Raw genomic sequence first — 12,122 nt, 5'->3', positions numbered from 1 at the left:
GCCGCTCAATTGTCAGCAGGGAGTGTGCCAGTGGTGGAGGACACCTCTGGCCCCGAGTGGCCAGGGGACCTCTGCAGTCCAGGCCAAGAGGCTGCTCTCGGTTTCCCCAGCTGCCTGGGCCGAGCCTGGTCCTGAGGAGCAGAGGTAAGGATGCGCACCCCATTTCATCAGGCCAAGGGGCTGATGCAGACACCTACCCCCTAGGTGTGAGCGCAGCCAGGCTCTTGGCTCTAGCCTCCCCCTCTGCCAGCCTTTTTGGGAGATCAGAGAACACGGTCCCTGCCCATCCTTGGGGACACCCTTCCCTTCTGTCCTCCCCCGCACTCCACTTCTGGCCTGATCACCGCTTGCAGCCCTGGGGGTCAGCTTCCCCACTGAGCGTGGGTTCCTCAGTAAAGCATACCACTCCCCATCATGACCGGGAGGCAGGACACAGGCCGAGGGATGCTGATGGAGATCGCAAGGAGCCACCGCTTGCAAACCCTTCTTGGGTCTCTCTTGGGGTCCCTTCTCAGGGTCTGGACCCCCGAGGGGCCTATTTGCTGATTTATTCAGTCAGAACTGATGTGATGCTGCCTGCTGTCTCCCCACTGCTTGTCTCCAGCCCTCTCGCACTAGCTGAGGCCAGTGGGGCCGTGCAGACCGGGGCCTCCATAGGTCCTGGATAGTCCTTTGTCTCTGCCTGGGTTTTCCCATCTGCGAAACAGGGCTGGCTGAGAGAAGGAAAGGTCCAGCCAGGAGGCGCCACGGCCCAGTAGCACCACCTGTGCTCACTGCTGCCTGCTGGAGGGACACCCTCCAGCCCCTTTCCCTCCTCCTGGGCTGCTAACGACAGGCTCCTAGAGTAGGAAACTCAGAGGGGTGTCAACACCCTAGGCAATGAGGATTTGGCAAGGCCACTGTGCCTACACAAGCCCACGGGCAGCAACAGATGGCTGGTCCGAAGGTGGCCAGGCCGGCACGATGGGGCGGGAGGCGGCAGCGGAGAGGCTGGTGGAGCCCCGTTGGTGCCATCCCCTCTCCCGCGGCTGAGGCTGGGGGCACCGAAGTAATAAACACATGCGAGGGGAGGAAAAGACGGTCTCCAAAGTTCCCTTCCCTCCCTCGGCAGAGCCCTGTCCAGCCCGGGCTCCGTGGAGGGGACACGCGGAGCTACAGGCCCAGGCTCTGCCCCGGGAGCTCGGCTGTGGGCGCCCAGGCAGGCAACCGGGCGCCGGGCCAGTCCCCACCTGCACGTAGGTGGAGCGGACCGCGGCTGCCCGTCTGGGGCGAGGCGGAAGCGCGCTGCCGCGGGGAGGCCCAGCCCCGGGCAGCATCTGCAGTCGGGGCGCGCGGGGGCGCGGTTCCTCCGGCCGGCAGCGTCCCGCGGGGACAGTCGGTCGCCGGCGCGGGGCCTCAGCGACTCGGGGGAGCGGAGAGTGTCGGGCACTGGCGGTAACACACGAGGCCCGCGGGCTCCGGCGGCGCCCACCACCTGCCTCCGACGCCCCAGCCGCTCCTAGCGCGGCCGAGCCCCAGGGCGCGTGCGCGAGCCTCCGCTGGGAGCGCGCCCGTGACGCCATCAGCGCGAGCCGCCCGGACTTCCGGGCGCGAGCGTCCCCGCCGCGGGTGGCCGCCGTTCCGCTCGGGCTCTCGCTGCCTTTCGCCAAGGCCGGGAACACAGGTGGGCCCGGGCAGCCCCCAGGGTGCCTTCTGCGCCCGCGGGCCCCGTCCCGGACCTCCAGGGGCGAGGGCTGAGAGACGCCCCGACGGCCTGCGGCCTCTCGCAGCCGCCCTCACCTCCCTGGCCCCGGCGACCACAGCTCCTTCCCCGTGGCCCGGTCCGGACAAGGCCCCGGGTCACCAGCGCGGGCAGCGGATTACCTTCGCCCGTCGCAGCCCTGCGGGGTCCTCGTCAGGTCACCGGGCGGCGCGGGTGCGGAGGGCGCTGCGGGGCCTCGGTCAGCCTGTGTGGGGCCCCCGGGCGCAGACGGACGGACTGGCCGCGCCGCCCGAGGCCCCAGCGTCTTCGGTGCTTTCGGCCGGGGGTCGGGCGGCAGGCCCCGGCGGTCATCTGAGCTCCGCTAAGGGGCAGAAGCGGTGGGATGCGTTACCCCTCGAGGTCACTTCAGGACAACCCCCCCCTCCACGGCGGCCAAGCCCCCCGGGTCCGGCCTGCCCAGTGGAGGACTCTGGGGAGGTGGGCGTGGCCTGCCTGGGACACAAATGACAGCAGCTGGGGAGGGTCAGGGTCGACCCAAACTGAGGGGGGCGGGCGAGAAGGGAAGCTTGCCCTCAGGGGTATTGCCAGGCGGGTGTGGAGGAGGGGAGATGGAGACCGCACCAGACCGCAGCGGGGCCGCCTTGCTTCCCACGGGTCACCCACGTGGTTGCCTGGCTCAAGTCCCCCGCAGCCCTGAGTGTTGTCTGGGGCCTCCAAGTTGTCCTTTGCGGCCAGCTCTTCACTGTGCATGCATCTCTGGCCTGGTCCCTGGGGCGACCAGACACTGCTGCCGGATCTGGTTGTGGCAGGAGCCGCTCAGACCCCCCCCCCCCATTCTGTGCCCCTCCCCAAGGACCCTTTGGGGAATCTGAAAACGCGGAGGAAGTACAAAGAGGAAAATACTCTGGCATCGTCAACTGCCAGAAACAGAGATTCTGTTGGCCATAAAGGCTGAGGGCACGATCCGAAGAACAATTCTCTTTGTTGGCTAAAAGGGGACAGACCCACTTCAGGAGTGACTAGGTTTTTTGTGCAGTAAACTCTGCCTGCCATTCATCACCTACACAAGGACACAGAAAAACCCAGGGGATGCCTGTGCAGTAGGGGCAGAGCAGGGGGTGGGTTCAAGGAAGCAGGGGGGTGGAGGACAGCTGCGTGCGGCCTGGCCTAAAGCGGTAGGACACCCAGCCCCAGCCCCGCAGCAATGACCACAGGGCTGGCGGCCGGCCGAGCCCTGCCCAGGAGTAGCCACCACCTCACCCTCTGCTCGGTTGCCCTGGCCGAGGCCATTGTCTCCTTTGGCTACATTAGGTTAGGATCCCCCACTCGAGGCCATGCGTGACGGTGAGGCTGCCTGAGGCCAAATGAGGCCCTGCACTGAGGCCCTGCGTGGGGGCGGGACACGGTGACCTGGAGTCCCCACACTTGTCAGCTCCCATCTCTCCCCTGACGCGCAGAAGCCCCCACCTCCCGGGGTTCCTCCACCCCACCCCCTACCCACCACGGGGCTGTGACCAGGTCTGTGGGAGACCGGGTTGGAAGTTGTTCTACCAATTACCTGAAGACCTGCACACATTCCTCCTCTGTTCCCCCACTGCCACAGGGCTACGGTCCCGGTCGTCCTCCTCTGCGGCCTTTTGGGGTCTTGGTTGAATGCAGCTGGGCTCCCTCCAGGTCCCTACCTGCTTGTTCAGCTGCTCTCTGCAAACCCAGACACCTGCTCTTTCCCGCATACAGGACACCCCTCCCCTCCTGCCCCCTCCCTCGGGTCTCCGCAGAGAACCAAGGCTGCCTACTAATTCAGGCTGCGTGAAGGGGGTGGGATTGCCTCCACCACAGTGGGTGGCTCTTCTGTAATCACAGCCCCAGGGGGCTGGCCTCCCATTGTCCACATTGTGCTGTGAGGCACAGGAGAGGCAATGTGGCCCCGTGGTAGGGTTCCTGGCCCTCCTGGAGAGAGGAATGGGACCTAGGTTGCTCCTGGGTGGGGTTAGCCTCAGCCCCATCCTCCCAGTGACGGGTGAAGGGGACAGGCCTCTGGGAGGCTGGTGTGCAGCCAGTGAATGGATACCATTCTGGACAGTCAGTGTTGGGGACATCAAGTCCCTTTGGGGCTCAGCACTGGGCTTGCCTGCTCTACGAACTACCTGGAACTCTGGGAGACCGTAAATAATCTCCTGCAACCCAAACAAAAACTACACATGAGAGGGCTTACTGTGTTAGGCATTGTTCTAAGCACTCTAAGGAGGGGATGGGTTTTTCAGTCACTCCATTTCACAGATTAGGAAATTGAGCTTACACCTACCCTCACACGGTGGGCAAATGAGAGCCAGGGTTCTTTCTGTTCCCCACCACTGTCCACAGATGCTGCCTGCTGTGTGCCCCCTGGCCTCAGTGGCCTGTGCCATAGGCCAGCACTGCCTGTCACCACAGAGCCAGTGGGCTGTGTCTGGGCCTGCATGCCCTGGTATGTGTGTGGGAGACAGCCGCTGGCCTCAGGGGGCAGGCAGGCTTTGCTGTGGGGCTCGTTCTCCTCAATTGTGGCTATGATTGTATCTCCCAAGAGCACCGAGTGTGCACTGCCCAGTCCTTCAAAACCATTTTCCTTGTACCGCTACACCTACAAGTGTTCCCCAGAGCAGGGATCTGGGCGCTGTGGGAGGTTGCGGGGGCAGGGCACTCTCCCCTAAAAGGAGCAGCTCTAAGGACCAGACCTGCTTACTGAGAGGCTCCTGTTGGCAAATTATTTCCCAATCTGAGCCAAACCCTTGAGTGACTCTTACCCATGGATCACTTGGACAGCAAAGTACCTTCTGCCCCTGGAGTCAGAGGCCCTGGTTTATTCCATCCTGCTCTCGGATCTCTTCCACTTGGCCCTGGGTTGTGGTTCCCAGCTTCTGATCTGGGGGCGAGGTGGGGTCCTGGGGCCTGGTTGGGCGGTTCTACTCCCTCCTGCCCCACAGCAGCTGTCTCTTAGCCAGGGTAAAGGAGTGAGCAAAGGCCCCCTGCTCAGAGCCTCAGAAACTGGATGCCCCAGAGCACTTCCCCACAAGCAGACCACAGAGAAACTGAGGGAGTAAGGTATGTGGGGCCATAGGCTGAGGGGCAGTCAAGGGTCCTGGCGTGCGGTCTCCCAGGCCGAACCCCTGGGGATGGGCAGTTCTCACTGTTCACTCAGTGCTGCCTGCCAGGTGACCCCGAGGGCATGTCTACTAGCTGACCCTGCAGAACCTTGCCCAAAGGCCACAAGCATGGCCTGGAGAGAGTCCAAATGTTCCTTGGCTTCATGGAGCCAGGCCTCTTGGGAGCTGACGCTGTGGCCACAGCTGGCTCACCCACCAGCCTGCCTGCTGCCCTCCTTCCCTGTACTCCTGCCACTGTCCTCTGGTGAGGCAGTGGGCCTGCTCTTTGCAGAGACATGGCCATCGTTATCCCATAGATGGGCCCACACAGGGACAGGAGGCTGCGACAGGATCCGGTTTATTCTGCCTTGGGAGGGTGGTCCTGAGAGTGGCGGGTGCCACCCTGTCCCGGGCGGAGGGAGGGCCCAAGGGCCAATTAAGGCCAGTGGCGGGAGAAGCAGGGGGCACATAGCCCCTGGAATGCGGTGAGGCCAGGCTGAGGCCCGGAGGCAGCTGTGGTAGGCTGGAGCAGGTGCCCCTGCTGCCCAGGGTGAAAGGCACCGGGCTGGGACCGGGCCATGGCTACAGGGCCGTGGACCCAAGCCACATGGGCACCCCGGGAAGCGGGGCACAGGGTCACTTGACACTGAACATGAAACACAGGCACACGGCTCATGAGTAAGCACATGGACAAGTGGGCACAGATTCAAAGGCCAGAGGGATACCTAACCTTGGCCAGACACATGGACACAATAGTGGTGTCATACACACCACAGGGGACATACGGCACTAAGGGACATATGGACTCGATGGCGACAGGGGATAGACCCAGGCCATGGAGTGCAAGGAACGGGGAAAGGGGCCTTTTGGCACGACTGCACTGGAATTGTGAGAAGAGGGCAGTGGGGGTACTGGTCTGGAGGCACCTGGGGGCAGCCCCCATGCAGACCCCCTCAATGACTCAGTCTGTCTTCCATACTTTGTTGAGTAGCTTCACCACTTCATCGTAGATGACAAACACGATGGCCACATCCAGGCAGACCCGGCCCAGGCGGGGGATGGTGCCCTTGTAGAATCTGGGGTTGGAGGGGAGGCAGGAGGTGAGAAGGCAGATGAAGAAGTGTCCCTGGACAGTGAGGGTGGGTCCAGACACCAGAGGGACAAGGGCAGGAACCTACAGGTAAAGACTCCCTGGGGGATAGCCTGGGGCTGGCAGCAGGTATGGGGGGAGGCCCAGGTAGAAGGCCGGGGAGGGCCTGGGGTGGGGACCACAGCCCTGCCCCCTGCCACACTCACGCCTTGAGCCCCTCATTCCTCAGGATCTGCAAGCCACAGTCCCACGTATTCCGGTATTTGTGCGCCTCCAAGCCCTGAAGGACAGCAGCATGCCACAGGGTTCAGCGGCTAGCCTCTGTCACAAACTCCCACCCCCTTTCTGGCCCCACCCTCACCTGCATGCGTGTCTTGATCACATCCAGAGGAGTGTTCCCAAAGACACTGGCTGCACCAGCGACAGCTCCAAACACTCCAGTGATCAGTGGGTTCATGGGCCTGTTGGGGTTGTCCCCTGGGTGGGGGTAGGGTTTCAATCAGAAAGTGATAGGAAGGAAAAGCGGAGGGCTCTTCAGGGGTAGGGAGGAGCATGGACCAGAGCCTTTGAATGTGGGGGCCCCAGGAGGTCCTGGCCAGGAGGATTGAAGAGGAGAAGCCTAACCCAGAGTGGCTGGAGGTAGGGCCTTGGGGTAGCCCACCCAACAGATACATACCTCTGTACCAGTTACGCAGGGAGGTCATGACGAAGAAGCGGATGGCCTGGTTAGATCCCTGCTTCAGCACAGTGGCTGTGAGGCCCTGGTAGGTCCCCTTCAGCCCTAGGGGCAGACAGACATGGGAGTTATACTGGTGTCTTCCAGGCCCTAGTCCAGGGAGTAGGGGGAGTGGCGCATTAGAGCACCAAAGTAGGAAGGGGGAAGTGCAGGCCAGTCTGGCCAAGGTCCCTCGCCTACCTGAAGAGGAAGGCATCATGGCTCACCTTGTTCCCGCACAATCTCCCGGACCCCATGGAAGAACCCTCTGTACTTGGGGTTGGGGGAGGTCTGGTCATGGATGAACTTCACCTGTGAGAGGGGAGCAAAGGCACTGGTTCTCAGGATTCCACTGGAAGGGCATGCTTCACCCTTTGCCTTGCAGGCCCAGGGCCCAAACAGCAGATCAAGGTTGGAGGTGCAGCTCTTTACCTGGAAATAGGGCCACCCAAGGCCACCGAGGGACACAAGGCCCCAGGAAACAGAGGGCTGGCCTTACTAAAGAGTCTCTGCAGTTGTATTTGCTGGTTATTTCTCACAGCTTAGGCAGGAAACATTTCGCATTATCTTATGTTTTCTGTTTATTAAAGTGTTGTTAAAAACCCTAATGTCAGTTGCTCCATTGCCTTTAGGACAGAGTCCAGTCTGCAGCACACCTCCTGCACCCAGCTCCCTAGGCCTGCCCCCTGCACGCCTTGCCAGGCTCAATGGAGCACAAGAGCAGACTGGCCCCGGCCACCCCGGCATCCCTCTGCACACCCTACCCCTCCTCACCTTGATGGTCTCCATTGGGCACACGACCACCACAGCTTCGGCGATGCCGGCACCCAGGCCGCACAGCAGCCCCCGGGTGCTGTCCAGGCGTCCCTGGGGATCTCGCATGTGATTGCTGAGGAACTCAAACATCCCGAACCTGGGGACGGGTGGTGGGTGGGGGTGGGGCAGTGGGGTGAGAGGGGCTGCAGCCGCCCGGGGTGCCCTCCCTGGCCGCGGCCGCCCCAGCCCGCCTCACCTGACGGCCGCTTTGGGGATGGAGCCGTAGAGCAGGGAGCTGAGGCCTCGATACAGGCCCAGGACGCCATGGCTGCGGACAGTCTGCCGCACGCAGTCCCCTGGAGGAGGGGGCGTTCAGCGACCCCAGCCGCCCCGAGACCCGCCCCCCGCGGCCCGCCAGGGCTGCTCCCCGCGCGCAGGGGCCCGCCGTGCCCTCCGCGCGCCCGTCCAGCCGGAGCCGCGCCGCCCCTCCCCTCCCGCGCCGCAGCCCCTACTCACCGATGCCCCGGTACCGCGGAGGGTGCGAGCGCTCGTCCAGCTGCAGCTGTGTCTTCACGTACTCGGTGGGGAAGGTGATGCAAATTTCGATGCCGCCCGCCAGGCCGCCTGAGGGGACCAGGGACCCGGCCCTGAGACCCCCGCCCGGCGCCGGGCCGGCCCGCCCAGACTTTGTCCCGCGCCGGCGGGGAAGGGGAGGACCCGCGGCGTAGCCCGCCCCACCCAGGTCGCCCTGGACCGTGGGGACCCGGGCCGCGCCCCCCGCCCGACCCGGAAGTGGGGCGGGGCCTCGGTGTCCCGGGCCCACCCGGAAGCGTGGTGGGGCCAACGGAGGGGGCAGCCCGGGGGCCCGTGTCCCGGGGAGGGGGGCCCACCTGCCAGGATCGCTTTCCCCGGGTGCGTCAGCTTGGCCTTCCCGGACGCGGGCGCGGCGGCCGCCAGGGCGCGGGGCGCGGCCATAGCAGGCGGGGAGGCGGGGCGCCCGGCGTCGGCCTCGGGTCCGAGCCTCCTGCTCTCCGCGCTCGGTCCGCGGCGGCGGCGGCGGCCGGTTATGGCCCGGGGGGCGGGGCGGTCGCGTCAGCTCCCGGGCTCCGCCCCGCGTGGTCCGAGCCGGGCCCCGCCCCCGGCCCGCCCTGCGCCGGCCGGGAAACTGAGGCCGGGGCGGGGCGAGCGAGGCAGGCGCCGGGGCGGGGCCGGCAGCCTAGCCAATGGCCGAGCACAGAGACCTTGGGAGGCGCTGCTGTGCCCCGGCCTGGAGCTGCGGGTCAAGGTGCAGTCTCTAAAACCCGCCCCGGCCTCTGGCACAATCCGGCACAATCCGGCACAGGAAGGAGCTTGTCTCGTGGTCTTTGCGTCGGCCTGAGCGGCTGGGTCCCCGGGAAGTCGCAGGCGGAGAGACGCGCAGACCCTCCCCCAGGACACACGGGGCTCGTCCCGTTCCCGGTGCTTCAGGGTTTGGCATTCCGACACCCAACGGGCAGTGCAGCTACCCTTCCCCCTACGGTATCTAGAGCTCCATGGGGAGCACGCAGAAGACCCCCGGTGCACCCTGGCTATCCTCCCCCTGCGCGGCTTCTTCCCCCGGCAGACGCAGGTCCCCATCCCAAGAGGCCCCAACAAATCTTTTGTCCCCTACCACACCAGCACCAAGCAGGGAAGCTTTGCCTTGATAAACCGACTTTAATATTCATGATCGGTAGGAGGCTCAGGGCCAGGTTAGAAGGTCCCTTGTCTGCAAAGGGGCCTGGAGCCGGCAGATTCGCCAGTGCAGAGCGAAAACTGGGTGCCCCTCCCACCAAAGGCGGGGAATCCCTGATGAGAACTCCCCAGGAATGCCTGGCTCCAGCCAGAGGGCCTGGAGGCAGGAGTCCACCAGAGCTGGTCGTCTTGTGCAGTCAGTGGCTACCCTGGCCGCCCCAGGTGTGAGGATGGTTCAGAGGCTGCCATCACTGGGCCTCAGCAAAAATAAATAATGTCCAGGTGTCCCCGCCTCCCATCAGGATCCTCTGTGCTTCTGAGGTGACATACTCCTTGAGGTCAATAACCCCATAGAGGTGTGTAGCCACTGAACACCCACTACACGCTGAAGCCGTACACAGGAGGCTGGGCGAAGGCAGGTGCAGCAGTATATCCATAGGGGAAGCCAGCAGGAGCAGCGCCTGCAGCAGGGCCTGCTGTCAGCATCAGCTGCTGGCCTGCAGAGGGAGAAGCAGAGTTAGGTAAGCAGAGCTCCTGCTGCCCCCGAGTGGTCAGGGGCCCAAGGAGCAGGGTCACAGACCAGCCCTGACCACCCAAGGCTCAGGCACTGGAGAACAGGTGCCTAGGGGCAAGGACAGTAGGAGCTGCTATTGTGGGAGCAGCCACAGAGGCTGGCCAGGCTAGGGGGTAAGCTAGTCCCAAAATGGGACACTTACTTAGCTCAAATGGCTGGGTCTCAATCATGCCCATCAAAATCTAAAAAAACCAGATTGACATTAATGGTGGTGGTAGAGGATCACAATGATCGTGAGGACACAGTTGGTGGGAGACTTGAGACTAGGCTCACGTGCTGTGTGCTCACACGGCACCCTCAGGCATTTGTTAGCCCTGCAACACATTTCAGACCCCAAAAGCCTTTCAGTGCAGTGGACACCAACCAATCTGTCTGCTCAAAGGCCAGGCCATCCAGACAGGCTCTCAAGTCAAAGCCAGCAGCAGCCTTGCTGCCCGGAGTCAGGCAGAGCAGCACACAGCAGCAGACCCGAGTTAGGCAGTTGCTAGGCAAAGGAGCAGGCAGGGGCACCTTCGCAGAAGGCACGTACCCTCCGAAAAGGGAGGACGATGGCTGTGCCTCTTACACATTCCTGGATACACTGACCTCTTCACACCCAGCAGCTGTCGGGTGCTTCCGTCCCCCACCCTGTCCATTCCTTCTCCAATCTGAAGCCCAGCCAGGGAAGGACACTATGAATCACGTTCCCTCTCTCCCCTCCCTAGGGACAGGGGACTAGGGGCACTGGGGGACCACCTACCAAATAGGAGAGGGGCAGGCTCCACCACATGCTCCTCTCGCTTGCGCAGGCTCTCCGAGGCATCTAGTCTGTCTACCTGCAAAGAGGTGAGAGCACTCAAGTGCTTGCCTGCCAGGCCATGTTCAGTCTGGGTCAGGAGGTGAATGTGGGGCAGGGAGGTGGCACACAGCCTCCAGCAAAGTCAGAGTGGGGGATGGCTGGAGGGCAGAGGCTGTACCCACAGTGACCACTGCCCTGCTCCACAAGAAGGTGAAGCCTCTAAAACTGGGTGGACATGGAATGGCCAAGGGGGCCCTGATGACCTCTGGCTATTGTTCCAGCCCAGTGCTTTCCAAGCAGGCACTGGGCTGCCTGGTGCATCGGAGCAGTGGCCAGTGACTGCAGGCTGCATGTGCGGCACGACTCATAGGGCTAGGTCCTCCTCTGGATCAGGGACACTGCTAAGACAACGTAGCACTTCCTACATCCAGCTAGTCCAGGCTGCCCTGCACCCCTTCCTGAGATCAGTCACTTGACATGTGGGACATCCCACCTGGCAGGGAGGATGAGCCACCCAGAGACAGGGGCAGCAACAGCCATCTGAGGACAGGCTGCCTCCTTGCTCTTTCTCAAGGCTTCAGCAGGGGCTGTCCATGCAGTACCCACAGGCTGGAGCAGACACACATATGGGGAGGGAACAGAGCAAGGCAGTGCCAGGGGCCTGCAGGGCAGACAGCACTGTGCTTGTGGGGGCAACAGCAATTGTGTGTCTGGGGCATCCCTCCCACCCCTTTGCCACCCCCACCCCCAAAATAAGAAGAAATTATATGCCCTGTGTGCACTTGGGCCCAGGAGGGATGAGGCCAGGTACCAGAACCTTAGCAGAAACAGCCCTGTTACTGGCCCCATTACACCCCCTTCCCCTTCCCTCCTTGGGACCAGAGCTGAGGGGAGGAAGGAGCAAGACAGTGCAGGAGACTGGCAATCCACTCTCTTCCTTCAGCTGGCTCACACTCAGACTGAGATCTAAGCTAGGCCTGCCCTCCACTGAGAGAGCCAGGGGGTTCAGAGGTGTGGCTTTCTCTCAGAGGGATGGCCCTCAAGCTTCCCAAATGAATCAAGAGACCCTGGACCTGGTTCTCCAGGCAGGAAGGGGTTGTGGCCTTCTCAAAATAAGAAGTGCAGGGGAAGGGGGTGTCTGGCACTGCCAACTTTGTCCTTCAAGGGCTTGCTCTGTCTGCCACCTACAGAGCCTCCTTGGAGCTGCCCAGCCTCTGTCAAGGACTGTCTTCCCTTCCCCAGTGTAAACACTAACTCCTGAAGGCACCTCCTCTCCTTTACACCACTGAAAAAGACCTCAGTCTAGTGGCTTCTTGGTATTGTGGGGCCTCCATGTGGCTGGAGGAAGGTTAGGTGTAATGGCTGAGTAGGCCAGTAAGTGCTGCTGAGCATCAACTTTCCTGCAGCCTTAGAAACAAACCAGACTAGGTGACAAGGGTCTCTGGACAGTGCCTCAACTAGGCCCCAGACAGGAACTCCCTGTTCCTTCAGGTCTTCAGGGCTTCAACACACAGGGAGAGCTAAAATCAGACACTGCCACCTCATTAAACAGCTGCAAAAAAAGCCAGAGTAGGATGCTAGGGCCACTAAGTGACATCCGGAATAGTAGAAGCAATTTACTGAGACATGAGTATGGCCCTGAGGCCAGGAAGATGTGGGTCTGAGCCCAGGT

The 12,122-nt window shown here is 62.7% G+C and overlaps 2 protein-coding genes across 2 annotated transcripts in view; both read right to left on the bottom strand.

The window, feature by feature from the left end:
* Window positions 1-5,166: 5,166 nt before the first annotated feature.
* Window positions 5,167-8,463, bottom strand: SLC25A1 (solute carrier family 25 member 1). The gene is made up of 9 exons (XM_041728862.1): window positions 8,276-8,463; window positions 7,902-8,009; window positions 7,642-7,741; window positions 7,404-7,542; window positions 6,857-6,941; window positions 6,591-6,695; window positions 6,276-6,391; window positions 6,121-6,194; window positions 5,167-5,900 (listed from the first exon to the last, which is right to left on the bottom strand). Exons 1-9 carry the CDS (start codon window positions 8,358-8,360, stop codon window positions 5,786-5,788), a joined length of 927 nt encoding a protein of 308 aa, XP_041584796.1. The 5' UTR covers window positions 8,361-8,463; the 3' UTR covers window positions 5,167-5,785.
* A 597-nt stretch (window positions 8,464-9,060) lies between these two features.
* Window positions 9,061-12,122, bottom strand: part of LOC121475742 (clathrin heavy chain 2) — an 80,808-nt gene continuing 77,746 nt past the window's right edge. The window contains exons 31-32 of the mRNA XM_041729282.1: window positions 10,412-10,487; window positions 9,061-9,595 (exon numbers count right to left, since the gene is read on the bottom strand). Of these exons, the coding sequence (XP_041585216.1) occupies window positions 9,477-9,595; window positions 10,412-10,487 (195 nt within the window). The 3' untranslated portion in view covers window positions 9,061-9,476. The remainder of the gene's footprint in view (window positions 9,596-10,411; window positions 10,488-12,122) is intronic.

The sequence above is a fragment of the Vulpes lagopus genome, chromosome 14 (assembly GCF_018345385.1).
Source record: "Vulpes lagopus strain Blue_001 chromosome 14, ASM1834538v1, whole genome shotgun sequence".
Classification (NCBI taxonomy): Eukaryota; Metazoa; Chordata; class Mammalia; order Carnivora; family Canidae; genus Vulpes; species Vulpes lagopus.
The sequence above is the reverse complement of the archived record's forward strand: the minus strand, read 5'-3'. Positions and strand labels throughout refer to the sequence as shown.